General features: G+C 42.0%; 3 protein-coding genes across 3 annotated transcripts in view; 1 reads left to right on the top strand and 2 right to left on the bottom strand.

Moving 5' to 3' along the window:
* Positions 1-5,701, bottom strand: part of LOC126402680 (PHD and RING finger domain-containing protein 1-like) — an 8,223-nt gene extending 2,522 nt beyond the window's left edge. The window contains exons 1-5 of the mRNA XM_050064847.1: positions 5,200-5,701; positions 4,510-4,593; positions 4,267-4,400; positions 4,051-4,142; positions 1,414-1,610 (exon numbers count right to left, since the gene is read on the bottom strand). Coding sequence (XP_049920804.1) covers positions 1,414-1,610; positions 4,051-4,142; positions 4,267-4,400; positions 4,510-4,593; positions 5,200-5,349 — 657 coding nt within the window. The 5' untranslated portion in view covers positions 5,350-5,701. The remainder of the gene's footprint in view (positions 1-1,413; positions 1,611-4,050; positions 4,143-4,266; positions 4,401-4,509; positions 4,594-5,199) is intronic.
* Positions 5,702-8,863: 3,162 nt separating this feature from the next.
* LOC126402677 (lysophosphatidic acid receptor 6) lies at positions 8,864-10,690 on the top strand. The gene is made up of 2 exons (XM_050064843.1): positions 8,864-9,021; positions 9,652-10,690. The coding sequence occupies exon 2, from the start codon at positions 9,716-9,718 to the stop codon at positions 10,679-10,681; it is 966 nt and encodes a 321-aa protein (XP_049920800.1). The 5' UTR covers positions 8,864-9,021; positions 9,652-9,715; the 3' UTR covers positions 10,682-10,690.
* Positions 10,691-10,785: 95 nt separating this feature from the next.
* Positions 10,786-21,964, bottom strand: part of ints11 (integrator complex subunit 11) — a 17,645-nt gene continuing 6,466 nt past the window's right edge. The window contains exons 12-17 of the mRNA XM_050064835.1: positions 20,599-20,761; positions 20,383-20,493; positions 18,691-18,752; positions 17,032-17,174; positions 16,623-16,752; positions 10,786-11,972 (exon numbers count right to left, since the gene is read on the bottom strand). Of these exons, the coding sequence (XP_049920792.1) occupies positions 11,907-11,972; positions 16,623-16,752; positions 17,032-17,174; positions 18,691-18,752; positions 20,383-20,493; positions 20,599-20,761 (675 nt within the window). The 3' untranslated portion in view covers positions 10,786-11,906. The remainder of the gene's footprint in view (positions 11,973-16,622; positions 16,753-17,031; positions 17,175-18,690; positions 18,753-20,382; positions 20,494-20,598; positions 20,762-21,964) is intronic.

Raw genomic sequence — 21,964 nt, 5'->3', positions numbered from 1 at the left:
GATTGTAAAGAAATTCGTCAGGTTTTTATTTTGTAGACAATCAATCTGTATTTATAGCGTGATGGGATGACAGCACAATGGTGTGTGTGGTATCACTGGAAAGCTCTGCTCCTGCGCTTTCATGTGATATGCAGGGCATTTCTGTGCGAGCCTGCATTCACGAGTAATCCATCTAACAGTAATGTGTGTGCAAAGCTGTATGAAAGCTCTGTTATACATCATTTTAGTGTAACGTTATCATTTTTTTTTCGCTATGACGCACGGTCGTGGAGAAAATCAATAGAGAAGAACAGGTGTGAATTGGACGCACTATGTGTCATTCGGGCCCATAGGGTTAAAATCAGTTTGCAGGCCCCCAGGCCGGACTTTGGGACATGCCTGTGTTAAAGGAAATGCTAATATGTCTGCTCTATGGGCCCAACGATGCAGAAGATCCGTGTAATTTTATAAGGAAGTTTAAGTTTTATTTTACATTGTGCGCCACAGAGAAACTTTCAAAGGAATGAAAGGAATCAAGTATCTTGTCTGGCGTATTTCTCACTTCACAGAGAGAAGTATTCAAGCCCCCTGGACTGTCTGTGCAACTGTCATCTGAAAACAAGCACTCCAAGGTTTGAGTATAATGTGATAGGCCTGAACGGTAATAACTGAACACCACTGAGAAACGGTTCCCAGCTGTAAGATCATCCACAGAGAGCTGCAGCAGCAGAGGACCATAGTTCAAGTCCGTGCTGAGGTGAGAGGAAAAACACAAACACAGATATCCTTGTGTGAATAAACAAAGCGCTGGCTCTGAAGTTTGGTTCAGACAGTAACCACAAACATCAGCAGCGAGAGATGATGCAACATATTTGCAGACAGTCGTACGATCAGGTGGAAGAGTCTCGCTGCTTACAGTGCATGTGCAGGAAACACGGTTAAACGCCACAGCGGTGCACGTACACTGTCACACAGTCTGTAAAGTGAATGAAACCACAGTCTTATAACTGCTGGAAGAATTTTCTTTGCTCTAGTTACTTGAACAAGCTAGTGGCATATTTGAGGTTACCTAAATGAATAATGAGCGTGAAGAAAGATAATGGCATATATTAATGTTTTATGTTTTGCATGTTCTGTAACCTCTTCTTGATGAGGGAGTTCAGATACTTAAATTTAAAAATTTAATATTTCTTATGGGTCAGTGTTCATGATCTAAATAAAATGAATATCAATCACTGTATTTGTATTTATGTTAGATGACTGAAAGTCGCAATGTGAAAAACGGGTTAAAAATCGTTCTTATTGTGGAGCAAAGACAGTTTTTGCCATATCTAGATGGTGAGAAGAGTCTCTGAGAACCCTTAAAAGCTGTAAGTGTTGTCAGACAAGATTTCTGTGTTTGCTCTTTCTCTCTCTGTGTGATGCTGAACTGACCCAGGAGGTCTGCGGGCGAGGATCAGGCATGTCGCTGGCTCTACTCTGGATCCTCTGACTGTGTCGTCGTTCAGTGCGAGGACGATTCATGGTGGACGGCCGAAGGCGACTGCTGGTAGTTGGAGTTTCATCTTCTACTTCAGCTAGAAGGTCCGTTAGTTCTCCATCACTGATCTCCTCCTCCACCATGGAGCCGTCTGTAGAGGGGGAATTTCACAAAATGAAAAACAAAATTTCTTGCAATAATTAAAAATCTATCCCTTTACTTCATAAAGTATTTCGCCTTTTCATGGTTACCTCATATTCTACTAGTGCCATCAAATGAAACTGTCACTGAACTCTTTAAGGCAAGGCAAGGCAAGGCAATTTTATTTATATAGCACCAATCATACACAAGGCAATTCAATGTGCTTTACAAGAGAAATACATTAAAATAAAACATTAAAGGAACAATAGATCATTACAAACAAGAGCTAAAAGCAAGACAATAAATAGTTAAAAACAGTGCAGAAAATGCATTTAAAAAGCAAACATAAAGCAAAAGCAACAGCAGACAAATATAAAAACAATAGCTACAGATTATCCTAACAATAAGTTACATATCTAGTTCACTGGTAAGCTGCAGTAAATAGTAATGTTTTAAGCCCTGATTTAAATGAGTTGACAGTTTCAGCCGACCTCAGATATTCTGGAAGTTTGTTCCACAGGCGGGGAGCATAGAAACTAAAGGCTGCTTCACCTTGTTTGGTTTTGATCCTGGGAACACTGAGTAAACCTGTTCCAGATGATCTGAGGGGTCTGGATGCTTCATAACGTACAAGTATATCAGAGATGTATTTAGGCCCGAGACCATTTAGTGCTTTATAGACAAGTAACAAGATTTTAAAGTCTATCCTTTGACACACAGGAAGCCAGTGCAGTGACTTAAGCACTGGTGTAATGTGCTCCACTCTCTTGGTGTTGGTGAGGACTCTGGCAGCAGCGTTCTGGACGAGCTGCAGTTGTCTGATTGATTTTTTACTCAGGCCTGTGAAGACACCATTACAATAGTCCAGCCTGCTGAAAATGAAAGCATGAACAAGTTTTTCTGTATCTTGTTTAGACAGAAATTCTTTTATTCTTGCTATGTTTTTAAGGTGGTAGTAGGCTGATTTAGTAATTGTCTTAATGTGAATATTGAAATTTAGGTCTGAGTCCAGAACTACACCAAGATGCAACTTTTGATAGCGGCCAGTGTGGCAGAAAAATCAACTTTCTCATCGTACGGCATTGCACCAAACATTTTTTTTTTTTTTGGTTTTATGTTTGACTGCATACATTATTCACATGAACTTAAAGCTGGAGAGCAAAACTTTTGTCTCCCCCTTCTGGCAGTGAGAGTAATTACAGTTGCAAGTAGTATGCCTGTAGGTAAGCTCGCGGCATTTCCCCGCTCCCAGGTGCATTCTCTTCAAGTCTTTTTCTTTTTTAATCCTTCCCCTGAACGCAATTTTCATTTTTTTTTTTTTTTAGGAACATCCACTTTAGAAACTTTTCTTTCGGATTTTCTTAGGATTTTCCACCATAGCTTCCACCAGCTGCTGCTCCGTCACTTTTGTCCCGCCCTTATAATCTGTATTTAAAACTGTCACATAGGGTTGGATTGGTTCTCGGTAATACCAATTCAGTTCGGTACTCCGTCTTGGACTGGGGTTTTTTTTTTTGAGACCGACCAGACCGCATACGTCATTTTACAGTGGAACGCACGCGGAGCGGACTCCGCGGAAGTCCGCCCGGACTAAAAGTGGACGTCCGCAAGCCCTGTGCGTGCAAAGCTCAGATTTGGTGGACAATTTAGTCTTGAAGAAATCAAAGAATGCGCCAATATGGCAACACTTTGGCTTTGAGCCAGACGAAGGAGGCAACCCTTGCTTGCACTGATTGAGTAAGCTAAACCTGCAAATTTATTTGTAAGGAATAAAAGAAACAAAGTGTTACTGTCACTCTGTTGTCCTATGGTTGTTTTTTTTTTTTTTAAATGAGTCAATTGCGCCCCCAAGTGGCGAAAATGCAGTATTACCGACTTGATGCATTTTTTCACAAAAACCGGACCCGTTTTTTTTTTTTTTCTCATACCGACCCAACCCTACTGTCACATACATAGTATCAGAAGAACACATAAAAATGACAAACAAAACGAAGCAAATCGAGTGTAAAAATAACTTCTCAACCCGTCCCCCTGGCTGGCTGATGTAAAAAGCATCGCTTCCGTTACTACTGCACAGCAAAGTCGCCACAGTGCAGGTATACTGAGAAACACAGAGAGCTTTCCCTGGCTGCGACAGGCTTAATCAGTATTGTGTGAACTTGTTTGGCAAGGGCAGACGTTCATTTATATGTTGAAGTCCCGCACTCCAGTGGCGACATAGGAGACAGGAAGGACTCATTATGCAGGTACTATTATTGCTTTGGACACTGGTTGGCAGTCATGTGAAATATAGAAGAAGAAGAAGAAGAAGAAGAAGAAGAAGAAGAAGAAAGTAGCTACAATTGCCCCATTTAGTTTTTTGTGAAAAATGATAATACAGGTTTAAAAAAAATAGATAAAGTGTGTATTTTAGGAGAGAGGGGTCTACTTAGTGAACTGCAGAACTTTACCTGTATGCTGAGGACTGACTGCACACTCGGTACAAATCCAGTCACCTTCATGGCCCGAGTTTAATGGTGGTGTCAAGCAGTCCATATGATACCTGGAACAATAAGTACAACCCTTTAACATGTACTGTTCTCCAGCAGCTCCAATCAAATTTGCAGTAGAACATTAGTATAAAAAGTTATCACGTAAAACTCAGTGCACCAACACTGCTGCCATACCCTGAGTCACAGTGTATGCACACTAGCAGCCGGTGCCTGCGGTCGCTGCGTCCACATTCCTCACAGATAACAGTGTTGCTTCCCCACTCTTCACCGTCGTCATCCTCATCCCTTATCTTCGTCCTCACTTTGATCTGAGGCAACACCACAAAAACTTCAGACCCCAAACACCAGCCACATGTTTTCACACACACCTCCAAATACTTGACAGCAAGCTTCCTTCAGGACACTCCAAATACTCACCTTCTTTTGAATGTCCCCTCCAGGACACCGTCTCTGGTGGATGAAAGCAAAACTGATCCGATCCACTGGGCAAGTGTTGGCTGTCTGAGATTCAAAGCAGAGCGGCGAATTGTTTCAAATTCAACAAAGCAAAGGTTGTGCAGCTTAGCTCAGACATGACAGTACAATTTGATTCACGGTCTCTACAGAGAAAAGAAAAAGGTACTCTGATGTAACACAGTCAAGGCCCATGCATCTTAAATATTATAGTTTCCCAATTAATCCATTCATTGTCATACCTACATAACCCCAGACCCCAAGATGACATCTTTATGTTACTTGTTATGCCTGACAAGCAGTCCAAAACCCACATAAATTACATTTACAATCATGTCAATCAACTAATCATTCAGCTTCAATCTTAACTGTATTTTAAAAGACAGAACAGTGATCACGTCACTGCATCTACTACTGTGTCTTTAATATTTATCGTTATAACAGTGAGGCATTTAAGTGGGGAAATGACATTTTTCTGACACAAAAATGTCTCAAGAAATTGGTGTACATCTTGCAAACATATGGCACTGCCAAAGTGGGACTGATACACTTTATTGGCAGAATTAAAGAGAATATTAATATGATAACGGCATCTGTTGTTACGACAATGAGATATTTTAATGGACAGAGGTGAGAGGTGAAGTGTGTGTTTACCTGGGACCACTGGAGAATACACTGAAGGCAGAAGACATGCTGGCAGCTCTGCAGAGAGCCAACTGTTTGATTTTCAAATGGGCTCAGACAGATATAACAATTACCTACGTCCTCTCTACCTGCTGTGTTTAACACTGTGGACTTATCCATAGTTTAAATATTAATGGACAAGAAAACGTCTGTTCATATACGACATGTTGTGACTCATATATTAGTAAACTTCACGTCACATTAGCTTGACTTCGGCTTGAGTTTCCTGTGTAATGTTACCGTTAAGGTTTAGCTAGTTAGCTGTTAGCTAGTTGTAGCTAGCTAAAATCATCGTGAAACCTTTCTGAGAGTAATGTCAGCAACCACACAGTGTTCCGTATGCTGTGCCTTTTACCTCGCTACTGTTACAGAATATATAATATAAAGTAATTATGATACGCGCGTTAATTTACACGTAGAGCGAACTAGCTACTTTTCAATTTACTCCTTGTTCCGCGCTACATAAAACACTTCCGGTCTTTCTCTTTCAGAATAAAAGCATCAAAAAGTCTACCGGAACTAGCTATTCACTCTGAAGTTTGTCTGGATTCTGGTTCCGGTCTAGGGAGCGGATGCGGTATCCACCAAATTCACCAAACTAAAAGTGTTCACCATAGTAAAACTTTAAATTCTGGCGCACCATCGATTTGGGGTGATGAGGGGTGTAAGAAAATCGATTAACTTAATGGCTTTTCTTGTAAATTATATTCTTTAAATTAAAAGTTTCACCGCATTTTTATTAGCTTGGTGCTTTTATTTTTATGGAAAGGCACATCCATCGAATTCCGGATCCTATCTCACTCGCCCTGGTTCCGTTTCCTTACCAAAACGGCCATTAACGGCCCCAGACTAACCGGAACGGAACCAATTAAACTATAAAAAATATTAATAATTACAATATTCATTTCTCAGCAGATACTGTGTGTACATGGTGCTGTCCACACCTGAAGCCATGCAATACTCCAGCACAGGAACAATGAACACAATGCACAGAGAATAAAAAGACAGAGGAGTCTAACAGCTAATTTTTACCCCAGCAGTATGGCCACAATAACCTGCCTGAGGTTAGTGTGGCTCCTCTCTGTGAGTGAAGTCAGATACGGGTCTGACTTCACTCACAGAGAGGAGCTAATGTCGCCCTGTTAACCGTACAACATGGGGTAAGAGTTGTGACATACATCATCGTCATATCACATCATTGCAGACGCCCCAACATCCTGTGGGATATTGATATAGATCTTATGCGCATTAATCATTATCTAGAAGATTTGGATCTCAATCAATCAATCAATTTTATTTATAAAGCCCAATATCACAAATCACAATTTGCCTCACAGGGCTTTACAGCATACGACATCCCTCTGTCCTTATGACCCTCGCAGCGGATAAGGAAAAACTCCCCAAAAAAACCCCTTTAACGGGGAAAAAAAACGGTAGAANACGGCAGCAGCAGCAGGAGGCATCTGGCAGGACCACGGCAGCAGCACAACCACACACGTCACGCTGTCCAGGCACCGCTGCGATATGAGTTAATCTGAGAGACAGTGGAGCACAAAGGCTCCGGAGAAGAAGCCGAGTTAGTGACATCCAGAATGGCCGAGTTAGCAAGATGCAGTAATAGAATACGAGAGAGGGAGAGAGAAGGAGAGAAGAAGAGAAGGTGCCCGGTGTATTATAGGGGGGTCCTCCGGCAGACTAGGCCTAAGTCAGCCTAACTAGGGGCTGTGTGCACATGATTAATCTAACATCTTCTGCACACGATCCATATCTTGCATGAACCACCTTTAACATACTCTGCATAACTGTGACCTCAAAACTGTAAAAGTAACTAAGCCAGAGCTTTCACTCATCAGGCTCCTCTCCTGTGGAACCATCTTCCAGATTTGGCCGGAGGCAGACACCATCTCTACATTTAAGAGTAGGCTTAAAGGAAACAGTGTGAAAGATTTAGGGGGATTTAGTGGTATGAAGCAGTGAGGATTGCAGATTGCAACCAGCTAAAACTTCTCCTGGTTAGGATTTCTTCAGTGTTCATTGTTCAGGAGGTTTTTACTGGGAGCTGAATTATCACTAATTAACACTGAAAAAAAAACAGTTTCACATTACAAATCAGTGTTTCTCAAATGCTGTTTAGCATGGCAGAAAAGGTAGACTTGCCCACCACATTTTATTAACATGATGTGCTGATAACTCTGATAACTTAAATTCCAGATTTTCAGGAGGTTTCACCAGTAACTGAATTATTATTTACTAAAAAAAACAAAACAAAACACTGAATACATTAGTTTCACCTTACAAATCAGTGTCTCTGCTAGTTTGGCACGTCCTAGACAGGCTGCTCACCTCACTCAGTTTTTTTTGCCAGGAGCCAAGTTATCCTCAGAGATCTCTTCCTCTCCAGAACAAACAGACCTGTCGATTTAAACCAGTCAAAACACTGAATAAAGCAGTTTCATATTAAGGTCAGTGTTTATCCTGTTGGGCATGTTGCAGAAGGACTGCTAGGACAAGCTGATGCTTGCTCACCTTTTTTCTCTGATAACTTAAGATCCAAACGTTCATGAGGTTTTTACCAGGAGCTGAATTATTATTATTATTATTAGTGTCTCATCTCCAGAATTAACGTACCTGGTGGTTTAAACTGGTAAAAACACTGGATAAAGCAGTTTCAGGTTAAAAATCTGTGTTTTTCCAACATTGTTCAGCTTGTTGCTTTGGGGCTGCTGACGACTATGGCAGACATGAAAATACAAAAATGCGAACACCCCTATCTAGATCCAGTGTTTGGTTTGTTTGTTCTGGGCTACTGTAGAAATGCGGCGGTTCAACATGGTGGACTCCCTGGATGAGGTCTCGCTCCCTACTGTATGTAGATATAAACCTCTCATTTTAAGGTAATGAAAACACAAGAATAACATTCTTATTATAATTCATTTCTACCAATATATCTTCCTAATGCCACACTGAAGCTTTAAGACTTTCCTCTTTGATAAAGCTCATAGTTAGGGCTGGCTCAGGTTTCCCTTGAGCCAACCCCTAGTTAAGCTGCTATTAAGGCCTGGACTGCCAGGGCACTTCTTACAATGCACCAAGCTCACCTCTCCTCCTCTTCATCTGCACTCATTTATGTTCCATCAATGCATGTTACGAACTTTGTTTCCTCCCTGAAGTTCTTATGCTCTCTCATCTTGCAGGTTCCCATAGATCGTGGCTGTGCTCGCTGCTACTGTTATTTTTTATGAGTCATATTTCTGTAACGTATTACCCGCTTTTTCTCTGAACCCCACCAGTCGAGGCAGACAGCCGCCCACCCAGAGCCTGGTTCTATTTAAAGTTTCTGCCAGTTAAAAAAAGTTTTCCCTCGCCACCTTTGCCAAGTGCTTGGTCATGGTAGGAATTCTTTGGTAAATCAAAGAGTATGGTGCTAGACCTGCTCCACATGTAGATGTAAAGTGTCCTGAGATGACTGCTGTTATGATTTGGTGTTAAATAAATAAACCTGACTTGACTCATACTCATCATATATCTCACTAAAGTGGCGTGGGTGGATGATACAAGCAGACCGTATGCACGGTTCCCCTCCCCTCTCTTTACTCTACACCTCCACAACACTGAAACAGGAAATTAAGACGCCTGAGCAAAGAGCAGCATTTTACAAGCTCACTGTATGCTGAGAGGAGCTGCTCAAACAGCGTGCGGCTACAAAACACAGCTTTTATCTCATGCGTCTTCAACATACTGCGCAGCGCTCTGCATTTTGGAGATCAGGTGAAGGAACTCCTGAACAACTCGGTAAGTGTTTTTATTTTCTCTTAATGCTTTTTGTTTTGTTTTATCCTGATATAGTCTAGGTTTAGTTTGAGTAAAGACTTTACAAATATAAATCAAATGTTTCAGAAAATTTGTAATTCATGGAAAATGTGGTGAATAATTTCCTTTAAGTAAACAGTGAAGTGAAATATATCGTATCTCAAGTAGAAGGGCACTTCTCTGGCAAGGCCTAATGCGCTATAAAAAAAAAAAAAATTGGTGCATTCGCCTTGTGATTAGGATCTGCTCCAGGTAAATTTAAGTTGTTCTTCCTTGGCCCATGCTACAAACTTCCACCAACTTTCAAGAACATTGAGCCAGTAGTTCTTCCATAATTCTGCTGACAAATAAACAAGCCGAACTGAAAATATCACCTCCACTGGAAGTGTAACTTTGTTGGCTTTTTATAAGTGGTCAGTATTTTTCTGCTTTTCTGTTTCACTTCATCATAAAAAAGTTTTTAGAAACCCAAACAAATCAGAATAATGTTGTCAGCGTCTGGAACAAAAAAAGTAAGCAGCAGAATAAAAGAATGACTAAAAGATTTGTTTCCGAGGTAGTGTGAAAGTAAAAGTGGAAAAACTGAATGGAAACATGTTTGTATTGCTACAGTTACAGATGCTGTGAGAATCAACCCACGCTGTGTGACTGTAATTTGCCAAAACAATCTGCGAAGATGAACATGACCGTTGGTAACTGCAGTGAGCCTTCAACAGAGTACCAGTACTACTTCTTCCCAGGGGTCTACATCTTGGCTTTAGTTGTAGGTCTCCCAGGAAATGTAGCTGCTCTCTTCGTCTTCGCCTTCAGGACCACTCCCCGCACGGCCTTCAGCGTGTACATCAGCAACCTGGCTCTGGCGGACATCGTCATCCTCTGCACTCTGCCCTTTAAGATCCACTACCACCTCAACAGAAACAACTGGGTGTTTGGGGACATCGCCTGCCGCATCACCGGGATTCTGTTCTTCGCCAACATCTACATGAGCATCTGTTTCATGACTTGTATCTGCGTGGATCGCTACATGGCCACCGTACATCCGCACACCTATCTGAAGCTGCGGAGCCCCTGGTGCTCCCTGGTTGTGAGTGTGGTGCTCTGGTGTGTGGTCGTAGTGGCTATGCTGGTGTTTGTCCTCTTGGGACCTCTGGCAACCAACTCAGACAAATCTGGAACCCACAGCTGCTTTGAGAACTTCGCCAGGAGCGAGTGGAACACACGTTTGGCGGCGTACAGCATGCTGTGCCTCATCTTTGGCTCTCTGCTGCCCTCCGTGATCATCCTGGTGTGCTACCCGCTGGCTGCGAGGCGCATCTCCATGATAAGGACTAAAACGGCCCAAAAAGCCGTGAGGGTCATTTACATCATCCTGGCTATAACGCTGCTCTGCTTCCTGCCCAACCACGTGGTGTACCTGCTGCACCTCCTTCGACGCATGGATGTCATCCAGAGCTGCTCCTTGGCCAACGTCATCTACAACGCCAGACGGGGCACCATGGCGCTCGTCATCCTCAACACATGCCTGGACCCCGTGCTGTACTACGTCACCACCAGCCACTGCAAATGGAAACCTTTAAGGTTGTCTTGGCTGTGGGGAGGAGTGAGGAGGAGGAGGGGTGTTTATACCATTGCCGTGAGATGAAGGGTTAATGTATACTGTAAATATATCTCTGTATATGCTTCATTGTTTTTGTATATCTGACTTCAGTGCTGCAAAAATGAGCCTTTTCTATAAAAAGTGTTTATTCAAATTGACTTTGTACATCAAAATAAAGGTACAAATCAGAATTTGAGTATTTGTCTTGACTTTGTGCCGTTCAGTCTGTAAATGAAAGACCGTCACTAATAAAGAACGGGCCAATCAGAGGGCAGCAGCCTGGATACATTTAGAAAAAATAATTTCATTTAAAGGGTTAGTTTGGTATTACTCAGCCTGGGCACTATTTTCCCCTGTTTTTGTGTCTAAGTGACTGATGGGAGCAACAATTTGTTAAGCAAGAGTGCTGCAGCGGTGAAACAGGCTGCAATGTAACCACTCTGGGCATGTTCGTGCTGTCAGTTTACGTCAGCTAAAAGTGCTTGTTTTTGCCACTGACAGGCTCAGATTGTTATTTTAAGTGTCTGGCATTACAGAAAGGATCCCTACAGAGATAGAGCCCTTTGTAAAAGAGTAAGATCCTTTTTGTTTAACCAGAAACCGCTTGACATCGCTATCACCACCAGACCATTTAAATAAACAGTAATTTTAGCATGTGTAGAGGCAGCATGTTTCCACATCTAACTGGGTGAATTAAGAGTTTATTTCAATCAAACCAGAATTAGCAAATATTGGAACAGTGAAAAGACGAACCAAGACAGCTTTTGTGAGATTTATTTTGTTTCTATCAACTTTGAATGAAGTGTGTTTAATGATGATAAAAATGACTATTTATTTAAATGGATTTTGGTGGGTTTGGCGATACCGATTTCAAGGCTGTTTCTGGTTGAACAAAAATGCTCTTACTCTTTATCAGAAAGGTCTATCTCTGTAGGGATCCTTTCCATAATGTTGTCAGATATTTATAATGATAATCTGAGCCTGTCAGTGGCAAAACAAGCACTTTTAGAGGACGTAAATGGACAGCGTATAATTACCCAAAGTGATTATGCTGCAGCCTGTCTGCCGCTGTTGTCTGCAGCTCTCTCTCTCTTAATACTGTACCAATTAGTAAGGGAGCAAATTCAACTAAAGGTACAAATATGAAAGCCTCTGCTGTGGGAGTACTTTCTCAGCCTCCACAAATCTAGGTTCAAACATGTGACAGTACATGAATTCTTTTGGTAGGAATTTTCCTTTAAATGTCCATAGCTTTGGGACAAAAGATGTTTCAGCACAGTCCAGATGGAAGCCCCTTTTTCAGCAGACTTGAGAGGAAGCTCCCGAGGTCTTCGTCCTGACAAAGAAAACAGAACATTAAGTCAAAGACGAAGCGTTGTAGGGAATTATAAAGAACCAGATTTTCACTTTAGCAGTTGCTTCTCGAGACTCCATGTTTGAGTGATAATTTGACTTTTTGTAGACATAAAGAGGCATTTTATATTTCACAAGGAAACGAAAATTACTCATGAAAACTCCTTACCCCATTTTTTGAAACCGTATTAATTATTTTCATCTTCTTGTGACCCCTTGTCCTCCTTGTTTAATCTACAGATTATGTACTACACTAATTGTTTTGACTACAATGTGTCCGAAATTCGTGAAAATGCTTGTGAAACGGTGATGTCTTCAGAAGGCTTGCTCTGTCTGACCAAAGACATTCAGTTTACGATGACACAACAGACAGAAAGGCTGAAAAGTATAACATCTGAGAGGCTGAAACCAGTGGCTGTAAGGCATTTTGCTCCAAGAATGATTGAAAAGGATTTAATTCCACTTGTGGCATGCAATATGCACCCGTCTGTTTATTTGAAGCCATAAAAATATGTGTTATATATAATTATTTTTACAAGAATAACATGTTAAAGGTGAATACTCTACATTAAGGGCTACAGAGAAAAATGTTGATTAAGTTCTTATCGAGTTCTTGATTATATGTTTACCACAAGATCTAAGGTTGACGTTTAGTGACGATCAAATCTAAGGTAAGAATCTAAGACAGGAGAGATATGACAAACTGGCAAAAAAATAGACATGTGTTTTACTTTTTGACCTTTATGCTCTGCACAGAGCACATGAAGCCACAGAAACCGCTCTCCTTCCACTGTGCAGTGACTGAAGCTCAGCAGTCAGCTTTCCCCTCCCTCTACTTTCACCTTAGAGCCCCTGCTACCATGCTGTCCACCCACACAATGTTTTCACTTCCTCTGGCTGGTCGAACCTCTCCTCAGGACTGTGAGTGCATGTGTAGATTATTTAAACGTGTTTATCGACGCCCCTGTGGTGTGGTCAGATTTCACCAACAATGCAGTCGCGTGCTGTGGCCAAAAGGATCTGGGACAGGAAGCAGTGTATAAAATAACTTATTGTCGAACACTTTATCGTCATTAAACCATCACTATCATTGTCTGTGTGCTCCTCCTCTCTGCTGATTGTTTTATTTAATCATGCAGTTATATAAAGAATATGAACAATCAATACTTCAGGAGTAAATTCAGAAAGTTGGCTGGACAGCCTCAGGATGTCACAGTCGATCAGTGTTCTCTGAACTGTACGAAAATACATCTCACCCCCATCTTCACTGAAATAAATATTCTAACTTTTTGCATATATAGTCTGCGACTCGTTAACTACATTTATTGCCTGAAATATAGCTGTGTGTCATCGCATTGTGTGCAGATGAACGTTGTTTGGACATCCCAGCCCGTCTGGCGGCAGAGGTCCAGGTGCTGGCAGCAAACACCGTTCATCTGCACACACTGTGATGCCACACAGCTGGTTCAATATCAGCAAAGTTTCCCTTTATATTCATTGTCTTGTGTGGCGATCAGCAGTGATGTGGTGGTTCACTTTCACACTGTGATCTGTAGCCTATAGTTCGGCTTTAGCTTCGAACTATCTTTGTCTTTTTAACCTGTTGTTGCTGCTGAGTCAGTTTGACATCCTGGATATATCCTTCAAACACAGACTGTAGACCCCTCTGTCTGCTTCTCTCTGGAGTCACTCTTTCATTTTTCCAAAAATATGATCATATTTCTTCAGGGGGTGCAGTTAGTTACAGTGTGGGCTCCATGCTTACTGCGACAGCTTGTTGGACCATCACACATTAGCACCTTAAGGCCACACAAACTCATGCAAGAATTTTAAGCCACATTCACATCACAAGCAAATCCCCTCATGTGACACAGATATCTGATTTTTTCCAGTCAGATCTGGGCCACTTTCATATGTGGTCCTAAATCTGCTCAGTGGCCCTGCAGCCACTGTGACATTGGTCTTCAGAATTCATGTGTGTTTTTACTTTTTATTCCTGTTGTGTCAGTGTCAGCACTGAGTGTAGAAATTACAGGAGGAACACTTTTATGTGTTTTAAATTATCGTTATTTCAGTAGCCTGAAAAATACCCCACCGCACCAAAAGCCCATTTATAGGACAGCCTATTATCCAAAAAACAAACGCCCATTGTTCTAGAGTCCCTTTTTCTGTGACAGCAATCTCTCAAACAGAGGCTTTGGTTTGGTTTTTGCAATCCTTGGTCTTCTCACCATCATCCTGAACATATGGCAGCGAATCATTCCAGAGATGAAGCTGGCACCACACTTTCATTCTTTTCAACCCCAAATGCCCGTCTCACAGATGTGATGCTTTTTCCACACTGATATCAGATATGGGTCACTTCAACCATGACTGTGAACAGTCTTGGCAGAAAGATCAAGTCTGAATCCAGCATTAAGCCCTGTGATGTGAACGCAGCTTTACATACCCCCACGGGGTTGTGTCATGTCCCCACTGCTGTTTATCTCCTACAGCATCGAATTTAGACGTCAATACTATTTGACTCAGTGGTTGTCAGCGTCACAGAAAATAGTCATCAGCAGGGCTTGTGGTGATGATCACTATCTGATACTGATCATCTCTAAGACCAAAGATACGTTTATTGACTTTAGAAAAACGTCTCAGACCAACACTAAAGAGCCAGAAGTGGAAACTCTGGCGAGTTTAAAGTACTTAGCGCTTGTTTCAGTCAACTCTACAATTATCTTGCTGCTTATGACCTTTTGATCTGTATCTATTTGGGGTTCAGACCTCACCACGGCACCGGGGCAGCTCAAATTAGAGACGTCAAAGTAGTCCATTCTTGTGCTTCTAGATTTCTACCACGTTTAACATTGAAGATCAGACAATCTTATTACAAAGATAGGATTCATGATATCTGCATGACAGGAGCTAATTTGTCTCCACAGAGGAGTTTGTCTCCAAAACAGTTCACAAATTTAAGGCGCTCTATTTTTCAACCTTTGTAAGCTGCCCATGAGACACACGCTACACAAACACAACGCTCATTATCATAATAATGTGAGTGATACACAGCCAGGGCAGGAACTGAACGGCAGCCAGGCCCCTCTTTGTCTGCCCTAAATGCCCTTCTGAAAACCGTATACCCATCGGCCACTGTGACCTCGGTGCCCTGCTGTTGACGCAAAAATATGCATTCATCAACCACACGAATCCGACCTGACCCGCAAGCTGCCAACTTTATTCATTGTGGAAGCACAATTGTCAGGAACTGGGAATGGGAAAACAACAGAGCACCCTGTGTGTGAGTGTGTGTGTTTGTTTGAGGTGAGAGTGAGAGAGGGGAAGAGAAGATCGAAGGTGGACAAATTTCAAATTTTTGCAATATACGTACTAGTGAAATAAAAACAAACAAAGAAACGAACAAAAAAAAAAAAAAACAGCAGTCACCAAAGCGGATGTGAGCAGATATTAATCAGTGACTGTGGCAAATCTTCACGATGGCAGCGACAAATGTGGTCGCTATGAAAGGTCACTCGTCTGGCAGTCTACAGTTCATCTGGTAGATAAATCAGAATTCATACAAGGTGCCACCTTTAAACACACTCAGACACTGACGGAACAGCCATCAGGAGCAATTTGGGGTTCAGTATCTTGCTCAAGGATTCTTTGACATGCAGGAGCATGACTGGAGGAGCCGGGGATCAAACCGATGATCTTCCGATTGATGGACGACCCGCTCTACCTCTGAGCCACAGCCGATGGGCTTTTTACCCTTTATATTATGATATATATCAGGGCTATCAAGCATGCTCTGTGATTAACTCATCTAAATTAATCGCATACATCAACTTTTGCTGTGAAAGTATTTGAAAAATTTCACTTCTAATGAGTTTTGGCAGATGTGTCGTAATAAAGCTGCTGGATTTTGGACACAACTGTCCCCCTGTCCTCTACCACTGAAACTGGTCATCTGAAAGCCTGGTCGAGTGTGGTTTGACGAGGCTGGCTGCTAGTGTTAGCATCAGAGGCTGTGCTAGCTCGGACCTCCGGGTTCACTGCTAAATGCTTTGTGTTGAGGTGATATTACAGACTTGAAGTTCTCCAATGGTACAAAAATTCCTTACTGCGGAAATTGCAGGGAACAGTATTCCTGTCAACAGTTTCATCTGGGCATTTTTTAAATGTACATGTTCCATTCCTCCATCATTTGACAAAGCCACTGTGGCCTTCAATGATGCATCAGGTCAAAGGGCACCATGGAACGTGATTAATCAGCGTTAATTTTTTTTAACACATTATTTTTTCCGTGATTAATTAATTGAAATGAGCGTGTCATTTCGACAGCCCTAAAGATAAGAGCCTACTTATTAAAACCAGATTTGTACACACTTTAATAACCTTTAAAACTGACTATTGTAACGGCCCTCTCAGAAATCTGTGGGACTGTTCAATTGTCTTGTTGTGTTTTTCATGTGTTTATGTTTTTATGCTGCCGTGCTGTAACAAGAGTTTCCTCCCGCAGACCAATAAAGACGTGAACTGAACTGGTCTCCAAACAGCCGTGATGTGCAAAGTGTTTTAATCAACCATTCTTTATGCCGCTGTTAAATTAAACCAGTGAAGTAATGCGACAATCAAAATGTTTTACCTGATAACTCCAGGAAAGTAGCAGGACCTTTGTGTTGGCGTCTTCAGCGGAGGAGGAGACTTTGATGACGATAGACTCCACCATGACTGTGCCATCTGGTAGGTGCTGGATGGTGTAACCTTTCAACACGCTGAATTACAGAAATACAAAAGCGAAGTGTTTACTGCAGATGTTATCTCACATTTTCCAAAACCTTGGCTGTCAGAAAAAGAGAAATGACTCGCACTGTATATGTTAACGTATCTCACAAGTATACTAAAAGAACTGACGACAAATTAAACCCTGGAAGAAAATGCATTTATCAATAACTGTGCAGAAGTAGAGGAAGTGGATGGTGTCAGTGACCTGCAAAATAATGCTCATAAATAAGTAAATAGAGGCCCTGCTCTTCCTGCAGCGCTGCTCTCACCTCTTGAGGTGTGTGTAGATTCTGTGAAGTGTGTCAGGGTCGCTGTGCGGGTCCTGGAGTTGCACGCGGCAGGTGAAGCGTAACTGATGTTCATTGAGGCCCAGCTCCTTCAGGGCCTGCTCCGATGACACCAGCTTTAAACTCTGTGCTCAGGGAAAGAAAACAAGGAAGTTAGGCTGGAAGTTATCAATGTAAATGTCACTAAGGTTTTTAAAATTCAAAACTGGCAGACTCACTGCACTGACACAGAGTTAAGATCTTTTGAAGTGGGGTGGTAAGAGGTACTTTTCCACAGTCAGAGTGTTAAATACAGAAAGTGGATGGCACGCCCCGTTTGGAGAAGCAGGCGGGAACACCACCACCGAAGCTAAGCAAAGTACTGCTGTGGACGGCAGCAAATAAAAGTATTGCAACCACCTGCACAAAATCAAAATCTGTTTAATTAAGAATATAATAAGAGTATTTTCATTTTTTTCCAATGGGGATCTGAAGCTGTAAAATCCATCTAAGCTCTCCTCAAAGCCACCAGGCTACTTTGACCAAAACTGTCACTTTAGCTACTGTCTACTGCTGCCTTGATCAGTTTGTTTATTTGTGTCACTGTGTGACTTTGGGGTCGGCTTGTCAGATACCAGAATTTCAGTGGTCGATACCAATACCAGTGAATTTCCACAATTCTCGATACTCATTCGATACCACGATAAAACCGCGGCCCCCCCTTGACGGCGCCACTGGCCGCACACATGTGAGTGATCGACGGTGACAACGTGTGTGTCGGCTATGTCGAGTGTACCAAGTGCAGCGCGATGCTGGTATATGACAGCAAAAAGACGGGGACCTCGACACTTAAGAGGCACATGACGAAGGCTTGCCATGGAAAGAAAGACAAGAGTCAGCCTTCAATGTCCACGTTCGTATCCTTAAAAAAAGTCGGTTTTAAACTGGGCTCGGGCTCATAATTACAGTTAAAGGGACGGGCTGGGACAGGTTCGGACAGAACATGCACGGGCTCGGGTGGGGTCGGGCTGAATTTTTTGGGCCTGATCTAAGCTCTAGCACTTGTAGAAGCCATTGTTTCTCGCAAAGACGATGGAGAACAGGTGTTCTTCTTTGGCGCTCGTCCTCGGCACAGACTGACGCGCGTATACTGCCCCTGTCAGTTCCGATAGGAATCGACACGGCCCGCTGAATGCAAAGTTGTATCCGGTACTTACCGTACTGAAAAACAAAAAAAACCGACATAATTTTTGCATGTTGGCATCGACTTGGTACCGAAGTATCGGTTCTCATGACAACCCTACTTTGGGGAGTCATGAGAACCCTTTAAAACAGCAAGGTCACAAAATATCACAAACAAACTAACCAATTAAAGCAGCAGCAGAGCAGCAACTCCTGTGTTGTGTGAGGTAAAATGACTGTTTTTGTCAATGGCAGGGTAAAGCGCTGATTATAATCTAAATATAGCATACATGACTTTTTTTTTAGGTGACTTCAATAAGTGTAGCTGCTGCCCCTGTCCACAGCAGTACATTGCTACGCTACTGTGTCAGTACTCCAGCCTGCTTCTCCAAACACCGACTATGGTTAAGTACCTCATACAACTCCACGTCAAAAAATCCAAACTATTCCTTTAGAAGTATTTGATAACAGTACACTTACGTTTTCTTTCATGATCAGGGTTCCGTGCATGGTGCGAGGTTTTTTGGGATCAGGAAGAGGCCCTTCAACACAAGAATGGTTTAAAGTATTAATAGATAAACAAGTAGATAATGACATGAAAACATTGGGCATAGATTTGAGAATGGACCATGCCTGTCATACCTCACCCAACTGCCACAGAAATTGGACACAAGTCTAAAAAGACTGTAAGACTTGTCTGTTACAGAGATCTGACTGAAAACTAAAGGGGTGTTAAAGGAGTGTTTGCTGTCAGGGCCCTCGAGGCTCTGGAACAATCTGCCCGAGGAAATCAGGTCGGCCGAGTCAGTGATCTCTTTAAAGTCCCTTCTTAAATCATACTTTTATCGGAGAGCCTTTCCTGATTTTACTTGAGTTTTAAGTTCATTTAAACTGTCTTTATTTCCTCAGCTTTTATACACTAAAGTGTTTTTATCAGTTCTTTTAAAAGTCATTTGTAACTCTGTTTTGAAAAGTGATTTATAAATAAAGATTATTCATTATTATTAATCTAATAACACAGATGGGATCTTAAGACAAATCTTGAGAATCTTGGAAATTGGTGAAAAAGTCAAGAGGGAGTGTAGTACTGTTCTTGTGCCTCCACACGCACAGCAGAGCAGAGGAGAGACAGGTGGAGTGAAGGTTACGTTGTCTGTGTTATGGTGTTTTTAGCTGAGCTCGACCAAAGAATATTCAGTTAAAAAAGATCAGTGATGCTGTTTTCCCATCAATCGTCTCCGTGAAGTTTGCTGGAAGTATTGTACTGTAGCCTCGGTACATTTTCTGTGCAGTGCTGCGCCAGAATCTGTTCAACAAACAGCCTTTTTCAAAAGCTACATTGCTGGTCAGCAGCCAGTCGTGTGGTAACTCAGGGAGGCAACCTGGCCCTGTGTGCTCTGATTAATTTGGCCTGGAGTTCAGACACTTGTCATAATTTTGTTTAAATGAAAACTCAATGTCTGGCATTCGCTCCTGGTGTTCCTCACCACTGTTTCGGAAGAAGGAAATAACAACAGTAACAGGCAAACCAGCTTTAAATGTGACATACTTTCTTTATGAATAAGTGTTGTGTGGCGGATCTAACTTATACCAATGTGAAGAGTGTTCACGTGGGTTTCAGAGAGTAACTGATTAATAATCGGAAAAGTAGGCTAATGGAAAATTTAAAGTTTTAAATTTGCGAATGGACTTTGTTGTGGTGGCAGGATGAGTGTTTAATTGGCCCACCTGCCGCCCCAAAAATTTCCAGGGGCAACACTGTACATGACCGCTAAGGTTTTCCAGTTTTCTTATCTCACAAACATGACATTTATCATTATGACGACGATGTGGGTCGTGATATTTAGGTGTCATGAGGTCGTGTACACCACACTGATCAAAATGTCAGGTCAAACAAACAGAATACTGAAGCTGAAACTGTGTAGGCATCTTAAGTGCTATATCAAAGGCAACTGGACTTGCTTGAGTTTCTCGAAGACGTTTCACCTCAAGAAACACAAGGAAGTCCAGTTTCGTACAATATCGCACTTAAGATAACCGAGATGAACCCTAGATGACTGAGAACCTTCACCAACATGTGCAGGCATCCTGAACCTAAACCAGTCTAACCAGTGACTCTTACGACACCTGACTCAAATCCCTACGCTTTCTAAAACAAATCAACACACATACCTCCGAGAGCCATCTCCCTCTTGAGCAGGTTGAGTGAGATATCCACAGGGACGCTGGGGTTTGTCGTCACAGTCGCCGTCTCTCCGTTGGCCGGCATGTAGCAGTCTATGCCTGCCATTACAAACAGAGACATTAACAACACTGTCTCCTCCTACAGTGAGCATAAAGACATTTACCAGTAACTTTTAATGAGCTGAACGTCACTGATGGACTTACTGAACTCCTGTTCAATCTTGCCCTTGAGGAACTCCATCTTCACAGCCTCTCCGTGCACCAGCAGCATGTTTCGAGGCTCTGCCATGCGAATGAGCTGCATGATGCCCTTTGCATCTGCATGGGCACTGAAGGACATGTACTCCACCTGCAGCTTCACATCCAACTGTGAGGATACAGAGGAATGAGTCAATCACTGGTAATGTTTTTGGTGGTGTTTAGAGCTTTAGCTTTCTTGCTGAGAGTCGGCTGAAAAGATTGATATCCTTCTAATATTTGTTTCACTAAATATGAGGCTAAAGCAAGGAGACGGTTAGCTTAGCCTAGCCTCGCTCTGTCCGAAGCTCACTAATTAGCTTATTAAAACTTGTTTGTTTAACTGTGTTGAAGTCTGATACAGAAACGGTGCATCAGTGCCTACATTGGTATTTAGCTTATTGTGATGTCATTTCTTTTAATGCTTCATATCCCTTAAGGTTATGCAAATCAATAAACCGTAATATATGATGAAAGTATTGACATTGTGTCAGAAATAACAATTAGATCAATCAGACATGGTTTTTTCGTCAAGTTTGACCAAATAAACATTATCCAAAACATTTCTGAATGTAGAACCATGAACATAATATTTCTAAACACTCCAGTTTTTTTTAACTTTTCCATTATTCATTTTTTGAGATATACTCCTTTTTATGAATAGAGTGCATAGGCCTTCTGATAGTTTCATCATTCATTCCTCTGGCGCCACCATGCATTTTTGTGCCGTTTTTCACCACACATAAAGTACTGACGTCATCATGAGTGTACAAAGATGACACAGAAGATAGAGGCCTTAGCTTTCTGCAGCAAAAAGACTGAATGTTCTAGCTATTAAGTTTATTATTTTAGATCACAATAAACACTCATCAGCCACTTTATTAGGAAAACCTGTTCAACTGCTCGTTAAGTCATGCCAGACGGGCTGGTCTGAGTATTAACTGGGATTTTCACACACAACCATCTTTGTGTGTTTACAGAGGATGGTCCCAAAAAGAGAAAATATCCAGTGAACCAAAATGCCTTGTTGATGCCAGAGGTCAGAGGAGAATGGCCAGACTGGTTCAAGATGATAGAAAGGCAACAGTAACTCAAATAAGCACTGGTTCCAACCAAGGTGTGCAGAAGACCATCTCTGAACCAACAACACGTCCAATCTTGAAGCAGATGGGCTACAGCAGCAGAAGACCACACCAGGTGCCACTCCTGTCAGCTAACAACAGGAAACTGAGGCTACAGTTCACACAGGCTCACCAAAACTGGACAATAGAAGATTGGAAAAACGTTGCCTGGTCTGATGACTCTGGATTTCTGATGCAACATTCAGATGGTA

Source organism: Epinephelus moara, chromosome 16 (assembly GCF_006386435.1).
Source record: "Epinephelus moara isolate mb chromosome 16, YSFRI_EMoa_1.0, whole genome shotgun sequence".
NCBI classification, from domain to species: Eukaryota; Metazoa; Chordata; class Actinopteri; order Perciformes; family Serranidae; genus Epinephelus; species Epinephelus moara.
The sequence above is the reverse complement of the archived record's forward strand: the minus strand, read 5'-3'. Positions and strand labels throughout refer to the sequence as shown.

Coding starts and splice junctions, on each gene's coding strand:
- LOC126402677 (XM_050064843.1), top strand. CDS start 9,716: ATGAACATGACCGTTGGTAACTGCAGTGAGCCTTCAACAGAGTACCAG.